At 33.6% G+C, this 26,232-nt stretch overlaps 1 protein-coding gene across 1 annotated transcript in view; it reads right to left on the bottom strand.

Annotated features, from left to right (window-relative positions):
• Positions 1–9,947: 9,947 nt before the first annotated feature.
• Positions 9,948–26,232, bottom strand: part of Nlg3 (Neuroligin 3) — an 86,469-nt gene continuing 70,184 nt past the window's right edge. The window contains exons 5-12 of the mRNA XM_085192411.1: positions 24,039–24,155; positions 23,299–23,424; positions 21,465–21,600; positions 20,773–20,985; positions 20,213–20,351; positions 13,375–13,526; positions 12,873–13,031; positions 9,948–12,456 (exon numbers count right to left, since the gene is read on the bottom strand). Coding sequence (XP_085048537.1) covers positions 11,607–12,456; positions 12,873–13,031; positions 13,375–13,526; positions 20,213–20,351; positions 20,773–20,985; positions 21,465–21,600; positions 23,299–23,424; positions 24,039–24,155 — 1,892 coding nt within the window. The 3' untranslated portion in view covers positions 9,948–11,606. The remainder of the gene's footprint in view (positions 12,457–12,872; positions 13,032–13,374; positions 13,527–20,212; positions 20,352–20,772; positions 20,986–21,464; positions 21,601–23,298; positions 23,425–24,038; positions 24,156–26,232) is intronic.

Consider the following 26,232-nt stretch of genomic DNA (forward strand, 5'->3'; position numbering starts at 1 on the left):
AATGTGAGGACGAGGTCGTCGTAGCCCGGTGGTATAATGGTGTGACTGTATAATCGACAGTTGTGGTATCGATTTCCCCTTGGGGGAATGATATGTTTATTATTTTAATTTAGTAACATGCAATAACTCGAGAATTCGGCGGAAACCGGAGAACGAAAAAGTCTCAATGGAAACGGAGTATCTTAACACTGCGTTCTCTATATTTAAAACAGTTCTTACCCCAATTTAAGGGGCACTGCGTGTTGAGTGACCGAACTGAACGACGCACTTTATCAACTAGGACGAGGAAATGAAAACAAATAAAATAAAATCATCCAAATAATGATTTGAAATTTCTCTTAAAATAAAAAAAATAAACAAAAAACTTAACTAACTGTTTTTTCCAAAAAAAATCATATAAATTAATAACCTCACATACGGAACCGTTCAGTGCCTTTTGCATCGCTGCCTTTATTTTTAATAACGCCGCTACTGTGATTTATGAGTGAGCTGCAAAGCTACTTTACTTTTACAAATATTTTTTTTGTATAATATGACACTCATATAATATGAGCAAGTTTTTGTGATATATTTAGGAATAATAGTTCTGTTTGCTAAGATTTAAATAGTAGATTTGATTCTGACAAAATACAATGAATGGAAACTCAATGAACGAAAATTGATTTTATTACATCTACTATTTATTGCCTATACCTTTTAAATCTACGGGATCCTAGTCCTAGACCCTGCAGCCCTAAATACCTTAGTCGATCCGCACTTGATTCGAGGCTCTTGGAAGGTTATATGATATAATACTATTTATAGTACAGTAAAAAAAATAGTATTAGATTTATCTTGGCTCTAGGGACTAGTCAAAACTTATATAAATGATTTACTTCGAAATCTACATACCTACTTTTATTTTATTTGGAAACGATAGAAAGTAAGTTCGGACATCGATAGTCAAAGTAGGGCAGTTTATAAACATTGGTCGGACGTCGTTTCTTGTGATCTACAAAATACAATTTGTAAGCAGAATTTCGTATTTTGTTTTTTATATACTTTATCTTTATTGTGATGTAAAGAAGATTTTTTTACTTGTATTTTTATGGAGAAAGTAGTGATCTAAAGTGATCTTTACATAATTATTATTATGAATGTAATGGTAATAAATATTTATATTTTCAGAAGTATTATATTTTTGATTTCCACTCGAAGGAAAGATAACGAGGCCTAACGCGGCATTGAATTTCGTAATGCTTCAAAAGCTTAGAGGAAATTGGGAACTGATGTCTCTTAACATTACGTTCCCAGGTTCCCTCTATTTAAAATACAAATACGACTAAAATACGAATAATATTAAATTCAATAATAATTTTATAATTTCAAAACAATGGCCCATTGTTGAGGCGACAACACCCCGTCGAGATAATATTTTAAAACTCGTAAAATATTTAATATGAGAAAGACATGTAATGGTGGAACGTAACTTTCAACGACGCGTATATAACGAATATAAGGTTGTTTATCTTGAAATCTGTGATTAAATATTTCAAAAAAAGCCGCTACACGTTTTTTCCCGCATACTCAAGCAAGAAGAAGGAACTGAGTGTTCCACATTCCTTACCCAATAAGCTGACCAATTTTCGTTGCGGCAGTGCAATACGGCACTTTGTGTGCCAGAGAAGAGAAATGAAAATAATCATTTAAATATAATAGTTCCTTGAAGAAGGTTGGGATCAAACCCGCACTCCAATCAAGAAGATTCAATTGCTTTCAGTGACAAAATTAACCTAATATGGTCTATAATCTTTCTGACCAGAAATTCCTGAGATTAGCGCATGCAACCAAACAAGCTCTTTAGCTTTAGGTTATCACAGAAATACAGACTTCAAATAATATATTAAAAAATATTATTTTCATTGCAAACTGGTGTATAACATTTATTTTACGGTTACAGTTAAATATTATACAGTGATTACTTTACATTTATTTGTAAAAAGTACGGAACAGAAACGGTTTAATTTTACTTTGTTTTCAGAAACGCACTGGCGACCGCCCAAATCGTTGTCACAATATAAATAATTGTTGTGTTGTAAATAAATTTAAATTTAAAGATTATTATAAAATAGCCGAGTTTCGAGGCCAGTTGTGCCGCACCGGTACAGCGTTTGTAAACGAGACGTCTGTTGGTTTGATGATATGACATCGTCAATCTGGTCTAATGATGTAGCCAAAGCCAGGATAGGAGAACTCTTCAGAGGTTACTAGTAAACCATTCGAGTGTGGCTCATAAAATTTATAGCTTCGGGCACATTCTATTGCACGTTTATTGTTTTTTAATCATATAATTTATATTCCAAGAACAGCTTTTAAGCTAAGTATGTAAACTTAAATAAATACAGGTTCCTCACACGGTTCCCGACTTGGAGGATCCTATAAAAACATGCAAATATGGCCCTCGTAGGCCGAATCCGAAAGCATTTTCCGTCCCCTTTAATGGTAAAGTAAATAGACGCCCTGTTCTTTCCTATTGACTTAGAAGATACAGGTTTTGTAAGATATTTTGATGGTGCCATTTTATGAGGTACAAGTGTGAGATCTTGTTCATTTTTATATTGGACCTCGTAAATGTTAGTTTTATTGACCATTTTCTGTATATTCGTTGGGACAAATACTATGTTGTAGATACAACTACTTGTCATGTAGATGTAGATGTAGATACAACTACTTGTCATGGAGCAGGGGCAAAGCGTCTGTAAGGAGAAGGAGACTGTGGGTTCTATTCCCACTTGGAAGATTTAATATATTTAAAAAAAATCTTATTTTGGCGTTCAGTTCTACCAGTTAATACGCAATGTCTCGCTACTTAGGCGGAAAGTGAAGAGCGGAATTCGAGATATTAGATTTGCGGAGTTCTGCAAATCAACAGGCAATTGTTATATATGGCATAAAGCGTAACTATAGCTAAAATGAAAATAAAAAAATAAAGATTGTTCTTATCTAAATAAACACAATTGTTATCAATATCAATTTCTATAAAATGTACCTACAGAAAATTTGAACATTTCTATATTTCTATCTCTATATACATATCTAAAGAGAGATCCCAGTTCAGGTTATTTTTGTAACAAATTGAAGTTATTACAAAATTACAGACGGACGGACATTTCATTTTATTTCATATAAAAGAGACCGTTTAAAATTTCAGCTTCCAAGTAAAGTAATTTGTTCGATGTGACATTGATCGTTGAGAGGATACGTTATATAAAATTGTTAGAACTTAAAATTTGCGATTTGAAAAAGTATATATTTTCACTGTATTTAGTGCAAGTAAGAAAAAGTGCAAGTGAGGTCGTCGTGGCAGTGGGTTCGATTCCCATTCGGGGGAATAAAATTAATATTTTAGCTTAATCGCTCTGGTATCGAAGCAAAGCGCGGCGCTGAGCTCCACCACTCAACACGTAATATCTTAAAAATCAGATGCGTGGAGAATGGAGGGTCTTGACACTAGGTTTCCTTTGCCTACATTGGTATACGCGAAATACAGAGTGAAGCCATAATAAATAGCTATATACATACGACGATACATCATTATGTACCTATATTATTAAAAATTTGTACGTACGTAATACGACGCACAATTTATTAAGACGATGATTGATGTTTTGTTGTCTTAGAAATATTTCGGGCATCGTTAAGCCATTTCCGTATACACAGGTATGAACGTATATTCCTTTGATATATTATATATTATGGAATTAAATTCTTGTTTGATACCAGTCGTGGCGCAGGTGTGATTGTAGACGCAGTGGCTATGGATTTGATTATCACTGGAGGGAATCAAATATTTAATATTTTCATTTCTTCGTGCTGGTAAGGATGCAAAGGACGGCGATGAGTTCCGCCATTCAACACGATGCCTCGAGAAAGTAGAGCAATGAAAGTGTCTTAATGCGACGTTTGTGGGTTAAATTCTCACTCGAGTGGCACACAAGCAGTGAAATAATTGATATTTTATTTTCTTTGCTCAGGTAACGACGCAAAGCGCAGCGTTAAGTTACAAGAATCTTTATGGCTACGAAATATCATAAAACTAGGTTCCCAAATTCCCTCTGCCTACCCTCCTGTGTGTGGTATGTAGCGTGTGGCTGATTAAAAAATAAAAATTACAGTAAATGTACGAATATAAATCTATGTTTATTTTCGCTATCTTTTAGCAGCTATCTGTTCTCTAACGCCAGTATGGTAATTCAACAAATCCAATGTATTTACAGTGCCTATAGTAGTAGTATGGAAAATAGGCTTTAGAATATATCACGCTCGAATACTAAGGTATACCTGAAACGTATTTGAGACTCCGGCGTGTGTTGGGAGTGTCTGACTGTAGATGCGATAGTAATAGTTGAGGGTTCGATCTGAACAATTGTATGTTTTTATAAGTTTAACAGGTCAGTCGAAATCGCACAAGATTAAAGGCGATTCCCACTCGATGAATTACTCCGCCACTCATCACGCAATGCCTCCAAAATTTGCCAGAAAAGTGGGGAACAAAAGTGTCTTATTGGGATGGGAACGAGGTGTCGTAACATGGGGAACTGAAATATCTTAATGGGAACGGAGAGTTCCAACCGTAGGTTCCCAGGTTCCTACTCAGATACGTGCGTGAAGCTAAAGAAAAAAAACAAATAACTTTAATCTACATAATAAAAAATATCTACGAATATAAAAACCGTCTAGTTTCAGTTAGTTACATCTAAAAATATCTATTTTTCAAATATAAGCTCATGTACCTACATTTGCATGATCTCGGTTGTTTCAACGCTATTGTTCACCGGATATTAAAATCCGAGGCTTTGTGACCGAAAGATTTAATTTTGAACGTGAACTCGATGTATATTGAAAGGTAGAAAGGACTGTTAAAACAGTCCTTTCATACATACAGACATATTTTAAAATTATATTACAATTATAATATTGTGGCTACTATGTATTTCTGATAATAATGAACGTTCAGTCTAGCCACTCTACAGATGATGCTTGAATTCGGTGCAGAATGTGTACAACGGAGTGTCTCGACACTAGTTTCTTTTTACAAGAATTCTTCGTAGAACAGCAGCACAGTGCCGACTTACAACTTTAAACTATGGTAGTCCAAAATCCTCCGTTCTCTACTTTCCGCTCTTCTTCGAGATAATTATTGCACGTGAACTGCGTTTTATATTACAAGGAGTGAAATAAATTGATTCCCCCGAAATGGGGTCGAACCTACAACCATGTCAGACGGTGATCTACTATCATTTTCATATACTACTCATCTTTAATAGAGGAAATTACATTAGTCGTTAATAAATACCTCGTTTTACTTTATGGGGTACATTGATGTAATAAACGAAAACGGGTAGCCTACGGTACGGTTCGGCTATTAACTTTATTAACATGTTTTCAAATAATTTTGCCACTACCCTCGATCAGTTTAGTACTCGTCGATATATAAAATTGAAACACCTGTTGTTTTGTTTCTGTTAAGGGACATTTTTATCGTGTAATCATTTTTTAAAGTCAAAATTGCTTGGAGAAAAATATTTTTAGAATTTTTTTACTATATTTAAAAATCATTGCCAGCCTTGCACAGGGATACAAAGTGTGTAAAACTGACTGGTTGTGGGTTTGATCCCCACTCGAGGATGTAAATATTTATTTAAATTTATATTTCTATTTCTTCGCTCTGGTGTCGAGGTAAAGCGCGGCGTTGAGTTCTGCCGCTCAACACGCAATGTCTCCAGAATTCGACAGAGAGTAGGGAACCGAGTATCTTAACACTAGGTTCCCTCTGCCTACTCTGCTGTGTACGGGATACAGCGTGAAGCTGATATTATTTTTTTTTAAAATCGAACATAGGTCGGTCGTAGGCAGGACTCTAACTCATGCCTCGTTTACGGTTGCCAAAAGGCTTGGATTCAATTTTTACTGTGCTCTAAAAAAAATATATATTTTCGGAAAACATTTTTGTTTTCCATAATTTTTGCTTTATCCAATCGGGAAAACAAAAATATTTTACAAATTTCTTAGACTTCCTCCTGACTTACGACTTCTAGGCATATGGCCAAGAACAAACACCACACAAGGCAAATAGGTAATCAGTATAAAACAGACGATTAAGTACACAAACCCTATGAAACATCGAAGACTTCCCCTACTCCAGCTTAAGCTTTCGCGAATGCACCCTCATCACTGTCAGGTAGATTACTGTCACGATTGATTTCATAAGGTACGAGGATGTTTTATGTTCGAAGAGTAATGGGTTTCTGTTTTTATGGCTTATTTAACCAGTGTAAGGAATTAGCTTCGTATTACGTTTACTAGTTTGCTTTATATATGGATGGAATTTATTAGATATAAAATGTGATGGGGTTGGGGTTCGCTTTTGAATGTTGTAAAGTATATTTGTATAAAGTTGGTGGCCAAATTATTTGAGGTCGTAGTGACGCAGGGGCACATCGTCTGATTGTAAATGCGACGTAGGTTGTTTTAAATGTCGTTCGAGGAATGAGCTATTTTCATTATCTCGCGCTGGTAAAAAGACAAAATGCTGCGTTGAATTCTGCTATTCGACACGCAATATATCGAAAATTAGACAAGGAGTAAAACACTACAAAAAATGACGGTCTACTTGAAGGTGATAGATAGATCCGTGTAGAAACCTGGACGCGTCCTCCAAGAGAAGTACAAAGGGAAAGACAATTATAACAGATACTATTATTAGAAGAAAATAATAATCCGCAGAAGAAAGAGAGGTCTCCTTAAATGAAGTATGGCTTGAGTTTTGAGGCCTAGTCATATGCGACAACCTATATGAAATATTCAAAAGGGTAGGAAATGGAAAATCAGGTATCTTATCATATTTTTTCTGAGCTTTCCTAAATGAGGAAGATTAAAAAAAATGTTTTATTCGAATTTTAATAAATAAAATGTTCGAAAACATTTTTTCTATTAAAATATATATATTTTTTTTTATTAAAGAACAAGAAAACATTTTATAAAACAGCTATCAAATAAAACAATTTTCGTTTATGCAAATATAAAATAATATCAACATCCGCTCATAAAAGATTTGCTCTGAAGCAATTGATATTTTATTTTAAACTCTTCAATACGTGATCAAGAATCTTTTGTCCGGCTCTTGATACATTTGTTAAATGCTTGTTTTATTATTATTATAACATTTACTGTCTGAGATGTTTTTATTGCCTTATCTTGTGTGGTCAATAAAAACATAATGAACTAAAACTTAGTTTTAGCAACTTTAACTGAAATCGTTAAGAAATTTAAACGGTTTTCACCTCACCAAACTATCTCTGTTGGTCTTTATTCTATCTCTCCAAACCAATGAAAGACGTACCTGTTGCACTCTACTAGTATAGTAAAGAAACCAATATTTTATGTTTCGAGAATTTCTAATCAAGTGATAATTTTTAAGTTAATGATTTCAATATTTATGTATCATAAAAAAGTATTCCATCAACTAGCAACAGTTATTATCAAAATTGAACAAAGTTTACGAGTCTCGCGCGTTGTAAACAAATGTTATACCGTTAACTCTAACGATGTAATTTTCTATTAGCGAGCTGCTTTGTTGTATGGCGTAAGTCACAAGCTACAATTATAACTTTCTTCTTTTTCCAAGTGTAACAATAGGTAATTCATAAATTGTAGATATGAAGAATATTACAATTTTTAAGTTACTGATATAATAATGAGGCCAGTCGGCCCAGTCGAAGGGCCAGAAATGTGTGACTGTAAACGCGGCTGGTTATGAGCTCAATCCTCACCAATTCTTGTCTAAAATCATCATTATTGCAAAAAATTATAATGAATCAGTATATATCAGAAGTTGGATATAAAAAGAAAATTATTTATCTTTAGTTAAAATTCACATCTTGCAAGACAAAATCTAATCACTTAGATTTTTTTCCTGGAGTAAAATTAATTATTTTTCATTTTCAAATATTACCTTGAGCCTGAAATATATCTTGAACAAACATACCTCCTAATTTTGCGACATGGCAATATTCAACTCTATGCTCTTACAATTTCCACCACACACCATTTGGTGTACCGACGCCTTACAACAGTTTGGATGAGTACGGATATTGTTAAGCGTCGAGCATTAAATTCTGTTTGTAATAAGTGCCTCAAGAAATGGAAATTTAAACGAGTATTTAATGTAACACTTTAATTGGCAGTGCACTTGAGTTTCCCTTTGAATTTAACTTCGAAACTAATGAGGGGTTATAATTGTTCCAATTTACGTATAACCTATTAAAAGTGAGTGGATAAGGTACGTGTTAAATGTTTTATAATATATGAATGAATATTATAGGTACATTTAGGGCGCTGGGTTCTATTTAACCCTTAACTGCTCGCACGAAGAAAGTCGCTTAACTGCTCGCACGGGGTCCGTGGTGACCCCAATTTGTATGGATAAAATTTGATGATTCCTTTTTTTTAATGAAACAAGCGAATAGTAATTATGAAAGTACTTTATTTAATCTATAAGACATAAAAACCACAACTTAAAATAAAAGCTTCTAAGGCATAAAAATAACTAAAATATAAACTTCTACAATAAGGAACATTTTTGGTACAACATGAGATCATGCATTAAAATTTCATGAATATTTAGGAACTATGGCAATCATCGTTATTGCAGTTTTGGCAGTAAACAATGAAGCGCTGATTACACAAAAACTTTTTGCCTTTACTGCATTTTGTGGATATTTTTCGGTCACTCTTTCTCATGCACCGCATCGCCCACGCCCACGCCCAGCACCGCCCACGTTTAGTGGTAGGTGGAGCAGGTGGGGTTTCCAAACCATGTACTTCCAATAAAAGCGTGGTTCGACGTTTTTGATGACTTTCAACAAGTTCCGTTGCAAGCTGTCGCAAGAATGTTTGATAACTGAGGAATAAAGAAAGACCTATGTAAATAACATATTTGTACGAAAAATACAAAAAAAAAAATTCTAAACCAGTAAAACGATAGAAATTATCATTCACTATAATATTTCATTCAAAGTTATATCAATATCTAATAAAAAACAATAGAATATAAAAAGCTTACCTTTCTCAAAAAAGTTACGTAAGTACTCGCACGGGGTCACGGCTCAAGAGAGCAGAGCCTTAGCCTTCACCTGCAGCGGCCTAAACAGTACTAAAGTATGTTCTTTAGCGCATATTAAGAGGCTAGCGGGCGTGCGGGGAGGTTCCAACCGTTGCAAGTGCATTTTTTCGATATGCGAAAGTGCTTTGACCCCATGCGAGCAGTTAAGGGTTAACAATACTTAATTTCTGTGAGTGGGGCGGAAAGTAAGGAAGAGTACCACCAGGATATCTCTACCTATGACAGCATATATACACAAAACTTACTTACCATTATCAAAAATATTTCCTGTTCTCAATATATTTTTAACAGCCTCAGTCGTAATCGCTAGCAAACACGTAGTCCAATAATAAATTTTGAATTATTAATCATTAAATGAAGCTTGGTACTTATACATGAATAAAAAATGTTATTTTATGTCAATTATTATTGATTTTAGTTTAGTTTATTTCCCAATAGAAGGATCAAATGAAATTAATTTATATAACGCTATCTTCATTCTATATGTATGTATACATGCTCTGAAAGCGCCGAATCAAATTCGTTAATTTAGTCATCAACATTTAAATCCTGAACGATGAAAAATGTACGGTTTGATTCGACGTTCTCGTAATGAATGCTTCATTTTAATCTGAGCTTTGGTTTTTTATAAAAAAAAACATCCCTGAATAATTCCGTGGGAATTTTATCTTTTTTTCTTTCCCCATTACTTTCTTTATCTTTCATATTTTCCGCTCTCACCGCTCCATTCGAATTTGTAATCTAAATTCTTAGTTTGAAGGAATTGAAATGAAACGTTTTAATACTTTATTATGTTTTATTAAAATTGTTAGTCTGCGTTAACTTAGTTTTAGATTTCTGTACAGACTGCTTTATTTATAAGTACTGAGACCAACATAGATGATGCTAACGAATAATACAAAATATTTGAATTTTCTAAGAGTGCACTTCGAATAAATATATTTTAAAAACTATAAAATGGATAATTCACCATTATAATAAATTTGATTGGTTAGAGAAAAAATATATGTTCAAGGTGGCAGATCTCGACCTGGCAGTTTGTTTAACTAGAACAAGAAAACGTCTATAGTATAGATATAAATTATTCCCTAGATTTGATTTTATTTAACTTCTGGATGTTTGAAATATATGTATGTTGACCTTAATGTTGTTAAGGTCAACGATGCTTGGTAATAATACTTCAAGTCCCGTTTTTGGGTTCAATTTGGACGTAAATTTAATTATCTATTTAATATAACCCAACGATCATTCAATTTGTCAGGTCTTGCAGAGAGATTACTTTTAATATAAAAAATAATATTTGAATAAAAATTAAGTAAAATAAGAGAAAAGTTTTTTTTTCTTAATAATCGAAGCAGTAAAGAAATGGAAAGAAGATAAAATATAACAATGACAATATGGGAATAAAAGCTATAATTGTATGTCATGCTATTTATGGTTCAATTTTAAAATTATATTTAAAGCATAGTTTTAAATTAAATTAATTTATTATTATGTTGACTAACATTGGAAATGTGTAATAGGTAACTAATTATTTTTTATAACGTATTCTTCGAAACCCAATATCAGATAGAATACAATGGAAATAGTTTATTTCCAATATTTTGTTCAATAGGCTAGTCTCTTTGAGATTGGCCGTGACCAAAATCGGTCGAAATTTTATTTATTTACTAAATTTGTTGCTATAATTAAATACATTGAGACAGATAATGATTACCCTTACTTATATACTTACAGAGGTTTAGCTAAAGGAAATTAAAGAAATTATTTGTTATAGTATTATTATTTTACATCAAGAATCTATTAAATCAGTCAATGACAAAGTCATTGCAATGAACAAAGGTTAACCATTACAACCTGTTATACCGTTAGCTAATTATTTACATATTTACAACACTATTGGTCCTTCTAGGTTAAAAAAAGAACCTAAAACTAAAATATTCAAGTTGCTTCACAGTTAAGGTTCAAACTTCATGATGAATAAAATCATAATTGATGATGATCATCACACTTAGGATCACCTTCATTATTAACTTATTGCTTCAATCTGTTTAAGTTGTCATAAAATTGGTGTTTCACACTTTTATATCTACGTTTTCTTTCACAATCATGTAAATACTTTATTTACCGTTCATCACATCAACAATAAAAAAGAAAATCAACAAATTCCGAAGTTCAACATTCATAGGATGGATATGGCCTCCTTATTTACAATACACTATATAATATATACAAACATTTACATTTAAACGTCCAAGACAAATGTAGATATGATAAACACTCTAGTCATTTCACTAATATTTTTAACGCCTTCTTATTTAGCGCGTATGAGTCATATGTAATCTGTAACGCACTTTAGAAGGTCCGGCGGGAGTCACACAATTTCGTCGTGATGGGCCATGTCACTGCAACTGCCGGCCCGTTGCAGTCAGGCACGCTGACGTCACACCCGTAACTCCTCCATAGTCACATTCGACTTCGCGTTCAGCTGAGTATTCTTCTTCGTTAATGTACTTGTATTCATCATTTGCATCTGATGGGAGAGCAAGGGTTGGTTCTCTTGCAATTGGCCACTTGCAAGTGTATTTATATTGCTTTTACCGATTTTCGGAGGGGGAGGCGCTCTAGGCAACGTTGCCATACCTGCCACGTTATTGCTCGGCAAATCTGCAAATTCCGGAGGGGGTAGCTGATGATGCGAATGTGTATGATGATGGCTCAGAATAGTTGCAGGGTCGTTTTTTAAACTTGTCTGAAATGTTAAAGCGCTTTCAAGATCACCACAAATATTGTTCGGCATTTGGCCATTTTCTACACGTTTTTTTAAATGCGAACCGTTTGCGTGGTCTTGTCCATTCATTCGAGTTTTATCTCGTTGATAGTACACACCAGCGAATATTAGTACATTAAGTATAAGTAATGAGCATCCTATAGCTATAGTTACACTAAGGGCAGTAGAATACGCTGCAAATCCATCTTCTGGCGGAGCAGTTGTCGATCCATCAGTTTTGTGGACGTCAGATACACCAATAGTACTTTGAGTTACGACACTTAATCCCACAATATTAAAATTTAATGGCGACGTGACATTTAGAACGGATAGTAATGGAACTTTAGTGGCTACGCCAGTGTCAGTCAGCACCATTTCAGTAGCTTTTTTGAAAGTGGGCGTAAAAGTTTTAAGCGTAGGCTGTAAAGAGGTTTCTTCATTTTCTAATTGATGATGTGATTGAGGAACATCCTCACCGCCAGGGCGATGTAGATCTGGCACTAGGTTAAGCCAGAACGATAGCCTGTGAACAAATAAAAAATATGACCCTTTGTTTCTACCACTGTTTAAATATTGCAAAAATAACATTTATGAAAGTTTTGATAGCTTTCTTTTGACTGATGAAAATAAAAATATATTGTCCCATGTTATTAAACAGGATTAGTCATACGAATAAATATTGTTGACATTTTAAAACAAAAGTACAAAGAACTTTCATTTCAAAATAATAAAGTTGCGTGATGAAATATTTTTTCCAATTATATTTGGAAAAAATATTTCTTGACCTGAATGTGCATATAAAAGGGGGGCATTAGAGTATTCTGTACAATAAGCAATAATAATACTAATAAGTGTATAATATTATGTTGTCTCCGCTTTAAGTAGGAGAAGCTTAAGAAACGAAATCTCATGTTTTATTTATCATCCGCGTTTGCGTACCTGTGAGCTCTGTAATGGTTCTTCAATTTCGACTTAATATCGATATTTAAATATTTTTTGTGAACAGCTTCATATGCCGTCCATTCAATATTCTTCATTCTCACCCTTTCTTGTCTCCCGGCTCTAATTGGGTCACTCTCTTGAGCCTCGTTTGGATTTCTATATCAAATAGAAAATGTTTTTGTGAAACGGATTTGTAATATTAATTAACTTCACAATTTAATATTTACTCAACATTTACTAAAAGTATTTATTTAAAATGTAATATTTTATTATTATTTAGAAACAAAAATACAATCAGTTGTGAACTGAAATACATATTCTAGCTTTGTATGTAAATAAATATAAAACTGGGGAACTTAAGTGTCTTAATTGGCGCAGAGTTAAAGCCTAGGTTTTTTTTACCTAAAACAATAAATAATACAAAGACCATTATTAGTATGGCTATTGCCAAAAAATATACTATTGAATTTAATACTGATCTGGCTTATAAATAGGTTACCCAGTTTTGGCGAAGTTTCCCCAATATAGCATGACGGATTCGGACAATGCCACTTCAGATTTAGTGTAGTTTCGAGGGAAGTGAGCCAGACCACCGACTAGAGGTGCTCCAAATATGTAAGGCAGTTCTTCACCGTGGATGCAGCCTTGGCGCTGTTGAAGAAAATATTGTGTAAATATACATATAATTTCCATGAAGCCATTGTAGCGCAGCGGCACGGGCTCTAACTGTAAACGCGATGGTTGTAGATTTAATTCAGGGGACTCACTCACTAGCCCAGAGGAATGAGCTATTTTTATTTCTACTTGTTTTGTAGACCACGTCAAGAGCGCAGGAGGTGATTCTGATCGCAGGTACAGTGGGTTATATAAAGACGATTAACGGGATGAATATATTCTTGACGTGGTGTAAAATATTTAAATATACCTAAGCATAATTTGAATTTCGAACTATTAAACACAAACAATTTTTCAATTCAAAACAGTAGTTCCTCAGTTTAGAGAGTTCGACTTGAGCTTTATAATGTTATTATAGATTACTACTTAAATTGAAATACTAAACTAACCATTTAAGTTTTATGAGTTTTCCACGACATAATATGTAAGTCATAATACAGGAAGGTTCCATTTCCAAAAGTAACATCACAAGTACAGCACAATATTAAATTTCTAAGAAATTATGAATAAATAATAAACATAGAAAGAACGTTGAGTTTTACAAGGACCAATATTTGACTTCGACGACGCTACGATTTTCAAAGGAAATATTAAATGTAAGGTAACATTTTCATTTCATACGCCGTTCAAATAAAAGCTGGGGGATGGTATTGGAAGATATTATTCATTTCTGATACTTTTTTTAAACTTTCCACGATTTCCTATCAAATGGTTTTCTTCACGTACCAATATTGCGGGTGTATAATGTGGAAATGTTCGAATATTTGGATCTTACAAATTTTATTTTCCATCCAGTCTTGTATCGCAAATGTGTATTATACATAATATAAATTATATATAAATGCTTGCTTGCTATGCTTTTAATCATTTATTTACAGTTTTAGGCCGTAGTGAAAGTAAATGAGAAGTATCTAACAGCACCTGCGTTGATTTGGTTTATATTAACAGAAGGGTTTATAAATATAAATAATTTTTAATTTATTGGTAAACAAAACATCAACAAATTAGGCTAATAACTTAGTATTGCTATAAAGTATAGGAGACGGAAAGTCTGGTAAAGTTCAATTATAAGTAAGTCTAAGTTTAAAATTTCATATGCTGCAATGGCATTACAGATGATACAATTTTAACGATGACATTGAGGCTAGTTGTGGCGCAGGGGCACAAGCGTGCTGCAAAATCGGTTGGTTGTGTGTGTGTGTGTTGTGTTCGCCACTCAACACGCAATGCCTCCATAATACGGTGAAAGTGAGGAACGGCATGGCATAACACGAAGCTCCCTCTGCCTATCCTGCTGTGTGCAGGATACAACGTGAAGCGTGATTTAATTTAATTTAATTGATTATATTTTCCCTATTATAAATAAAATTTATTAAACAGCTTAAATGTAACCAAAACGTATTCCATTTCCATTACCATTCATCATATATTAGAATAAATGTTAAAATATTTCGGATTTCAAACCTGACTATCAATTTGAAATTTCAAAAATCCATTACCATCGAGCCATAAGGCTACCAAAAACGTTTCAGAGAAGATATATGACGTATAGCGTATAGAAATCGAATTGGCAACATTGAGAGTGTCTACAAGCTATCTAAAATACACAAGAAAGTACGCTAAAGATTTATGTTCTGTACGTAATGTCACGATCGTTTTAGGAGACGTCGAAAAACATTTCAATACTAAAATATTGGTTGGACCATTTGTCGGCGTTCGTTCTGAGGCTGCCTTGTGCAGATTTCGAGTTCGGGCGCAGGTTGAATGTAAATTTGGTGATTTCTTTCACGCGGTTAAGTTTATTTCGTGTGTTGTGTTATTTCAATGTTTTGAATTTGATATTGAAATGTTGGGTGGTATTTTTGTAAATTGCTTCTCTCGTCTTCATTGTGGTGTTAAATCTTAAATTTTAAATAAATATTATGATCATACGTAAATATAGTACCTAAATTAAAGCTAACGTCACTCAAATCAGAAATTCTGTATCACGTCTAGAAACTTATATCAGATAAAAAGTCAATCAGCTAGCTTATCCTAATTGTACTAGCCAACTGTATCCCTTATGGATAATTCTAAGTGAGTTTTAAATATGTTTATATGTTTTTACTAGTGGACCCGGACGCGGCTACGCCTGCTTGAACTATAAGAATATTTATTAAATATTATATAATATATTAATTTTTATAAGGATGAATCTATACTAATATAATAAAGCGGAAGAGTTTGTTTGTTTGTTTGTTTGTTTGTTTGTTTGTTTGTTTGTTTGAACGCTAAGATCTCTGGATCTACTGGTCCGATTTTCATTGTTTTTGTTTTGTATGAAAGCTGCATTCTTCAGAAGTGCTATAGGCTATATAACGTTACATTACACATATATACTAATATATTTTAAAGTACTTTCTAATTTGACATGCAATTTATTCTGCCATGTTAATAACAACCGTCGCGTCGCTACGCAACCGTTACCGCGACATTTTGATATTCATCCTTATGAAAATAAATATAATAGTCACTATTAACATTTGATCTAGATTGAAATTATAGTTTACTGTATAATATTCTAATAAATAATTAAGGAGATGTCACTGATTGCAAATGACCTAGCCTACGGGCGGCACAGTATGACCGACGCGAACGGGCAGATGACGTTGACGATTTTATAAATTTTCATACATTTTCGAACTATTGTAAATGTTTATGTAATTATTTGCTGTTTATAATTAATTTAAGCTACACTTTGGTTCTCTTCTTATTTTATTTGATATTGCCCGCTAAAATTATCCTGCTTAATAGAGAGAAATGTTTAGTTATTTCGTAGAGTCGATATCTATGTACGCACGCACGGAAAACTTTAGGTACTTTTTCTAATATTAAGAATACCTATCCTTTAGTCACTTTTAATCCCTTTGTTGGTTCATTTCAATAACTCTGATAATTTTTTCTAATAATGTGTATCTACTTATTATTCTTTTTGATTATTAAACTTATATTTTCTTACTAATTCTATTGAAAATTGAAAATAATTTAATGAATATATTTAATAAATATTCTTATAGTTGAAGCAGGCGTAGCCGCGTCCGGGTCCACTAGTATCATAATATAAGTTCATTTTGGGTGACGTTTTCTTAAAACAACAAAGAAACTTTGCAAACCGGTGGTTAGCAACAACGGTTGTTATTAACATGGCAGAATAAATTGCATGTCAAATTAGAAAGTATTTTAATTTATTAGTACATATGTGTAATGTAATATTATATAGCCTATAGCACTTCTGAAGAATGCAGCTTTTATATAAAACAAAAACATAGTAAATCGGACCAGCAGATCCAAAGATCTTAGCGTTCAAACAAACAAACAAACTCTTCCGCTTTATTATATTAGTATAGATATATGTTTTGTAATATCAGTTTAAATTTTTTATTTTTTTTCTCTCTGCGGGGAAGTAGGGTCTCTCAGCAGGGCAGACGGGGTACATGAACCTAGTGTTAAGACACTCTGTCCCCTACGAGTACTTTCCGCCCAATTAAATTATTTTTATACGTTTTACCTAAAAATATTTTTCAGAAGCAAAGGAAGCCTGCGAAAATCTAATAACCTCATGAGATAGGAGTCCAATTAACAACTTTTGAGAACAAGTAAATTAGAAATAGTTCATTGTAAAATACGAGCTAATTCTGACTAGAAGTAGATTACAAAAAAAAAAATGGCAAGCAATTTGGCAAAAATTGCAAATGTAATTTGCACATTTCTTTTAGTCCTGTTATGTGTTGGTTTATCATAATATCATCAAATGTAGGACATTTAAGACGTTTCTTTTTGGGCACCCCTAGGAGATATAGTCGAACTACAATATAAAAATGGCTTTACTTTTGCAAAAAAGAAGATAAAAAATTCGCATCAAATTTGCGTTTGCGTATTAAATGGCGGTACTCAACCCCGCGTTTTATCTTGTTACAGCCGAGAAACACGAATAAATCATTCCCCCGAGTTATAATCGGGACTCACAACAGTTGTGTTTACAGTTATACTACACAACTGCGCCCAAACTGCCTCAAAATCATAAAATAAGATATATCAAACAACCTATAAATTGAATAACGAAATTCCCTAGACTTATAAATTGCTAAAATGCCTTCAAATGGAGTACCGATAAAAATCAATTTGAAACAACAAGGCACGTCCACACTTTAATGAGCAGGCAATTTGGCTGATGACTTCATCGGTTCGACCTAAGAGAACGTAAACGGAGCACTTTTAAGATTTTGATTTTCAAACGCTATGACACTGCACCACGACATGCTCGAACTATTAATTATAACTTTTCAAAGCGCAGAAAATAAAAATAAAAGTGATATAAAAATATTATGAAAAGGAGTGTATAGTAGGTGGTGTGTAGGTGGTATTTAATTTTGTACATAAAGTGTCACGACATTATAAAAGCTTAGTTGTTCTTTTAGATCTAGAAATATTTTTTTATGAGAACGTTCTCTTTACAGTCTGCACTTTGCTGACATTTTTGATGAAAAATAAGCGTTAAATAAATATTTAATTTGCCCTTCACTGCTTTGCTAGATGCCAATATGATTTTGCGTTACTAAAATAATCTGTACAAGGAATATCGTTAAAGGAAATTATTGAACAGTTTCTTTGGATTAAAAATAGTTATTTTAAAAATAATTCAAATCATTTAAAACTATCTATTAAGTGGTAGAAATTAAATAGATCTCTTAACTCTACTGACAAGATTCCTCACCTCCGTTACTCATCACACGGTGTTTCGAATTCGGTTAGAAAGTGGAAAACTGAAGTATTTTTAGTTCTTAATATTGGGTTGACTTTGCAATAAAGTCAGAGGAAGGAAATATTTAATATAATAGAATCAAATTCACAACCGCGACGTTCATAGTCACACCTTTGTGCCCCCACTAATGTGGGGGAACAAATGCGGCCCCTGTTTAGAGTTAAAAACATAATATTTCAAAAAAATCCCAAAGTTTAAAAGTTGCTGGCTTGCCAAGTTACATATCTATTTTGTGGCTTAACCTACATATGTGTTAGATCTACCACGTGTTTATATCTTTAATAGTTTTTAATTCGACAATCTGTCGGTCTGTCTATTTTTTATTTGTTATTAACTTTTTTATGATTTTTGTCGATATTAAACACGATTTTTTTTTTCTAGAGCGAGGTAATGATTTTTTTCCCACGCGAACAATAATCGCACCCTCAACCATTCCAAAATGGTTCATAGATAAAAAGAAGTAGAACCAATTTATTAAAAATCGAACTAATAACTATCGCTTATTTCTCCAAAGTATTAATACCGGGCTTATGATGAAAACAGCTTATAGTTTCGACACAATGCAAGCAATACTAGCAGGGAATTAAGAACTTATACCTACAGAGGTGGATTGCCATATTAAAATTTTACTAACTTTGCAAATTAATTTTGTATTTTATAAAGGAATTCGCGAAAGTAATTTTTGGTGTATTTTAGATGCATAAAAAATAAAAATATTTTTAGCTTGCAGTTTGATTTTATCGAAATTACTTTTAATAGGAATTACGAAATCATTGAAGAAAATACAGATTCGATAAGTGATTTTATTAAGTGACAGATATCTTTTTTTAGCGTTACGCTGTAATCCCACACTAGCGGAGAACAGGATGTGAAACCAACAATAAGTCTCTTCTTTCCGCCGATTTCTTAAAACATAGCGTGTTGAGAAGTAGAAGTCAATTTTTTTCCCATGGGAAAGTGACATATTTCTTCGCTCTGGTACCATGGTACGGAGGTAAGAAATGAAAATATTAAGAAATAATAATTTACGCCCTGGAGTGGGGAACCCACAACCACGTAACGTTAACAGTCACAAGCCGCTGCGTCACGACGACTTTAGAAAATTGTTCTAAAAAATTCCTGCTTTAAGTATTTTCCCTTCTCGACTTACATGCGTAATCAATATTATTCCTACATATTATGCCAAATATCTATATTTCCCTCAAACTAGACTAACTACACTCAATTACGCCACTTGGCAGACTACAAAATAATGCTAACGTCAAAAGTTCCGCAGCTCCAGCCATCTTATATATGCTACGCTGAACTTGGCAAGTTTTCATTTTTCTATAGAATTCCTTAATGCATTTAATGAGAGTTCGGAAGTTGGTTCAGACATTTGGTGGACATTTTCTTTTTCGCAGAGATCGTTTGAAAGTTAAAGCAAGTTTAGTAAAAAAAGATTTATATTCGATACGTCTATTTTTTTCTTTCCCAGTTTTCTGGACACTGCCTATCTTTTATAGTCGTAAAACATAATTATGTCATATTTACATATATTTTGCTAAAAACGACTTGTTTATAACACTATTTTCTATTAATTAAAAACAATTTTTGAATTTAGATTTTACAGGTTAATTTAGAAAGGGCTTAAGTATTTTATCCTAACTGGACGAACCCTGCGTTAAATTTCATCTTTACCAAGACAACTAATGTTGATGGCTTAAGGCTATATTCTAATACCACGTTAAGCATTTTGATGTAAGCCACGGTATATTTTAATGTAACCTCGGGTACTTAGAAGATATCATATACAAATCTAAGTTATTTCTTTCTTAAAGCTAGTCACATTATATTACGATATGAGTTATAATTCACTTACCTGAGGATAATCACCGTATTTCGTTTGATAATCGAAAACATAGAGATATGAGTTCCTTCGTAGTGCTGAATGAGTGTCTGCTGTGAGAACCGTTGGTGCCACAACTTGAGCATCGCTTAGAGCTTCTAATGTTTCGTCTCTGTTAAAAAAATGTATAATTAAATTATAATGATATCTTCGGCATATTTTATAGTAAAGTGTTAAAGTTCTATATCCATAATTTCTTTTGTATTTTCAAGCATATACCAGAGAGCATATAGAGAGTAGGCAGACCCTAGTGTTATATATTGGTTAAGCGGAGAGGACCTACAGAAAGGACACTTCTTTTCCCCTGCACTGCCCAGCTTTCCAGGCAATGTATGTTGAGACTCAACTCAACGCCGCGTTTTTTCTCGTTAACCGAGCGTGGAAAAGATTATTTATTCCACCAAATGAGAATCGAACCCGCAATAGTCGTGCTTCCATTTATAAATAGTTATGAATTTTCACAATTTACAACTGCGAATATCCAAATAATCGAAATACATCACTAAAAGCTTTTACTAAACAAGACCATCTACCTTATATTAATAGGATGTTGTACAGGCCTTTCCCAATCAGTGTACTCGTTAATGATGGTCGCTAAAATTTCAGATAAATGATAACTATAGGTGTTTCTAACAAATGATTTTAGAATTTTCGATCTTCTGTCTGCTTCTATGCCATATTGAACATCGTCTCCACTGAAGGCGAAATATGCTTCAGCTTTCGTTACACCTAGCATTAAGTCGTACCTAGTAAAGAAAAAGACATATCGTTAAGAGTTTTATTAATCAACTCGTTTGTTTTTCTTAGCTTCACGCTGAAACCCGCTTGTGGCAAGATAGGAAGACGGAAAGCAGTATTAAGATACCCCGTTCCCCATTTTTTCTTTAATTTTCGAGGCATACCGAGTTAATTACTCCGCACTTTGTTTTTTTACCAGAACCAGGAAATGAAATAACTATCTTGTCCGAATCTAAATCGAACCCACAACCGTCGCGTTTACAGGTAGCAAGGACTCTAAGAGTAATATGTGTTACACACTTACGTAAATCAGTTAATATTTTTTAACTCACTTTTCATTTATCTAGTACTTTTAAGTAGTAATTAGTTTAAATCTTTTTCATGAAAAAAAATCTTATACAACAAAAATATAACCATTTTTTTTTCAATTTATACATTAACTAAATATGCCAACATACAATACAAAAGACAATCCAAATTTACTTACTTGGTGAGTTGAGCGATAGCACTTTTCCGCATAAGTACCGCATTGATAATGTTAACAGCGGTGGCCTTGCCAGGGGCAGCACGCGCCGCCTGCCACTCGTAGCTTGGCTCGGGGTTGATAAGCATGTCGCCTGTGTCTAAAAATGAAAGATTATTTTAGGAAAATGGTCGAATTAAAGTCATGGATTAAATAAGTCGGTGTAAATATGTAGATTTTTTTCAGTTTCACGCAGTACCCCTGATATTGAAGATTAGGCAGAGAGAACATAGTGTTTGGATACTCGGTATCCCATTTTCTGCCATTGCGGATTTTTCAGATTTTGCGTGTTGGGAGACGTTACTTAACGTTCCGCATTTACTTTGTTAATAGAGCGAGGAAATGAAAAAAAAATCCTCGCATGGGAATAGAATCCAGAACCCATCGTGATTACAGATGCACGCTTGTGGCATTACAAGATTAAATGAAATTACTTAATTCTCCCGAACGAGAATCCAACCAAATTTGAATCAAATTTAATACCACCCAAAAATTACACCAATCATGTCCAATCACAAATTCTTCATAAACGTTCCATAAATTCTGAAAAAAAGTTGGTAAAATTGTCCTTAGTTACAAAAAACCTTATAAAATCAAAAGAATCCCGTGTCGTACCAAGTGAGCTAACTGAAAACATCGGCCCAAGGGAGCGAGATGAGAAAACTTTGTGGGCGCAATTTAATAACGGACGGACGGAACGGCTTGACAGATATTCTGGGATCACAATTTACGAAGACATGGAAGTATCAGCTCTACAATAACAATATGGAGGATGAATGATGGGATATGTATAGGAGTTTTGGTGTTTCGTAATTTTTTGTGTGATATGACGATGGCTAAATTGTAATGGTATGAGGTCTTCTTCAAAGATCAGGAAATGTCTTTATGTAGCTTATATCTTACACGATATAAAATGAGACAATAATTCGATAAGTAATGGAGTAGTTAAACCAATCTAGAATTTAGATTTTATACAGTTTGCCCCAATATTAAGACAAGAATTAAAGTATATTTTAAACGGAATTATAAAGTATATGTTATTTATAATATTGCTATTTATGAAATAGCACATGGGGTATGGAATGGAATTGGAGCCGATCTTATGAAGTAGTTGTTCTTTTAAAATTGACAATAACCAATTTGAAAAAAGCAAAATCTTGTGTTAATTAAAGGGCACTCTATATAAATTTATTGTTTCATCTCCATAAAAGACATAAAATAACTAATCATTTAAGTTTTACCTACTATTATCTAAAATATACCAAACTCAGTATGATCGTTGGAAACAAGAAAGTTCTAAGTAACGTAATAGTATAAGTAGTATCTTGCAGTCAAACGTTCGTATCAGTCTCTGTGAAATCGTCTTAGTTGGTGGATATTCCTAGTTTCTGCTATGTATGTTCATTGTACAAATATTTATAGTTGTAAAGATACTACTACTAGAGGCTGTAGTGGCGCAGTGGATACTAGAGGCTGTAGTGGCGCAGTGGTACAAGGGTGCTACTGGAAACCTGACGGTTCTGGGATCGACTCCTATTCGGGCTAATTAAATATTTAATACTTTCATTTCCTCACTCTGGTAACTTTGGTAAGCATGGGATAAATTTCCGCCACTCATTGTGCACTGCCTCCGGGATTCGGCAAAGTGTGAAGAATAAATATGATTTAATAGAAATCGAGTGTCTTAACACTAGGTTCCCAGGTCCCATCTGCCTACTCTACTATGAACGGGAAAAGCGTGAAGCTAAAAAAATAATTAAGATATTGTTTCTTAAGAGTGGTTATATATAATGCTTACCAATCACAACGCCGTCGACACTTGGGCCAAAAGCGTAAGCGAAGTCGGGCGCATGAACTGGCGCAGATAGCAACGCTTCTAAGGGACGCTCTCTTAGGCACCGAAGTAATGCTGGAGGAGTGAGTTCTGTACCAAAAACAATCTATTAAGTTTTCTTTTAAATGAAACCTTATAGTGTCTTGAACGGGAATCGAATCCACAACATGGTTACAGTAAGACCACGATCTATAGCCCAATAGCGTAATGGTAATGTAGCTGTAACGGTTGTGGATTCGACTCCCACTTGGGGGAGTCAATTATTTTCTTTTTGGTAACAAGATGAAGCGCAACGTTGAGTTCCGGCACTCAACTTTAAAATTAGTATTAAGTTCTATCTCTTTTTTCTTTTTATAAAACCATTTCTAGCTATAAATGTGTAATAAAAATATAGAACATTCATTTTTCTCGTTATAAGTTCAAGGATATTTTTTTACTCGTGTAAAACACGATTATTTTCTTTTCACTGTAATATTATTTTTATACAGTTTTATTTCTTTTTTAGAATATAATACAGGTACGAGGGAATACATTATTGTTATTTCTTCTCATTTGTGAAAAAATAAAGAGCTGCGTTGAATTCCACTCCACAATGTCTCAAAGTTTGGGTGGGATGAGAGGAACGGAGTGTTTAAACACTAGGTTCCCTCTGCCTTCCCAGTTATACACTGTATCGTAAAGCTAAAAGAACAAAGATGGCCTACCGGGTGAGCAATTCGCGTGGTTGGCAACTATTTCGGCGTATTTGTTAGGATCAGCCACCAGCGACCACGGGCTTAGTCCCGATCCGGACATTAGTATCGCTCTGTGGAATAGGAGACCTGAAACAAAAATTTTAATTTAAATATTTTAATTAAAGTTTTTTTTTAAATGACTTCTTTAGGAGTCTGAAAGGAGCCAATACATTTGGTAATCATTTAATTATGTTAATAATTATTTAGTGTTTTTTTAAAGGATGTTTTAATTTTTTTCAAAATATGGTATAATGAATTGGTCTGAAAATCTAGCCGGGACCTGAATAGAGGAACTCTTCAGAAAATAGTAAAAAGCCACTTGTCTGAACTTTGTGTTAGGATACTACGTTTGCCACTTACCGTTGAGTGGCGGAACTCAACGACGTGGCTTGCATCGTTTTCAGAGCGATGAAATGCTATTATTAATAAATAATAACTAATTCCCCCAAGTGGGAATCGAACCCACAACCGTCGCATACAGGCATACGTTTGTGCCACTACGCCACGACAGCCTCTAGGCACAAACCAATAAATCCAGTATTGAACCCTGTTGCAACCAGTTGCTTAATATTTATGAATGCCATGTTTATATTAACCCAATAACTTTTTATCAAAGGTTCAACATTTTTTATTAAGATAACTAATTAGCGAGGCAAGTAAAATTACTTAGTATAATTTAAATTGACTCTTAGAAGTCTGAGAGGAGCAAATTTATTTGGTAGTCAGCGTTTTGATGTTGAATAATGTTACTTGAATATTGATGAAGGATTAATCAATAACAAATTGATTACATTTCTTTGAGGAAAATGTTATAACGAGCGCGGTATTAACTTTACAAAGTATTTTTCTTGGTATAAAATGTATAAAAGTTCCGTTTTAGTACTATTGTTACATTTATTACATTCTAATCTACTAGGATCCGGCGGAAAGTGGGGAACGAAGTGTATTAACACTGTGTTCCCTCTGCTTACCCTGCTGTGTGCGGGATACAGCGTGAAGCTAATTTTTATTTTATTTTGACTTTTAAAGTTACTTTATTAGTCTTCAATTACGCAACGATTACTACAAAACTAAAGCTAGTTTTAATATTAAAACTAAAGACTAAAATTTAAGACTAAAACTAGCTACAAATGTTGTAAAATGTCATAAGAATATAGAAAAATATCTAGATCAAAAAGCGTTTCCATCTAGAAAAGAAGCAGCACTTAATATGGTTAGACTTCATTTTAATATTGAAAAGGCAACAATTCCTCCACGAAAATATCAAGATTACTTTTTTATACGAAATCTTTAGGAATCTTTGGTGCAAAGTTGGATTTACAGTAGGTCAGCTCTTTGACTCAAATAAAAAGTAACTTGGAGAAAGGTTCCACTGGATTTTACAGTGAAATTTCATTTTTGCTTTGTCTGCAAATAAGTGTATACTTTTGTTGACGCGAATTATGTCAGTGACAGACATTCTTATTTCCGTTATTATGAAAATCTTTTGGCCTTTCACATTTAGTCGTCGTTAGGGACGAAGTAGTGGTCAAGTTTTTTCTTTTGCAAAGGTCACAGGTTCATTTGAAATGGCAAGTACTTTTTCAACGTATATAGTTTCTTTTAGGTATAATTTAATAGATTAAAATAAATTGGCTGACTTACCAGTCATGGTGCAGGGGCACAAAGTGTGGGCACACGGAAGGTTGTGGGATCGATTCACACATGAGAAAGTAAAACATTTAATATTTTAATTTCTTCGTTCTGTTGTCTCGAGGCAAAGTGCGGCGTTGAGTTGTGCCACTCAACACGCATTGATAGGATCCCTCTTACCGTCTGATGCTAGCTTGATGTATGCGAGATACAGGTGAGGCTAAAAAAAATATATTGACACGAACGTCTTGAGTATATGAACATATATCAGTTTCTTATTTAAATCTTTTTGTGAAACAAAAACGCAAAGCAAACTAAGTAGTATTTTAGAAAGATAATTTTGAATAGTTCAAACAGCTTTTTAAAAGATTAGTTAATTTTATGTCTGCAATGGAAACGTACGAAATTTCTCGACTCACTAAAGAAATGCAGTAGAAGCTGTTAGTTCATCCCATTTGGTATTACTTCGGTTCAAATCGACGAAACGCGATGTGAAATCAGATTGTAGTGAACAAAGTTGCTAGCTTATCTG

This window comes from Heliconius melpomene, chromosome 11 (assembly GCF_056956725.1).
Source record: "Heliconius melpomene rosina isolate 202511_hmr_F chromosome 11, ASM5695672v1, whole genome shotgun sequence".
Classification (NCBI taxonomy): Eukaryota; Metazoa; Arthropoda; class Insecta; order Lepidoptera; family Nymphalidae; genus Heliconius; species Heliconius melpomene.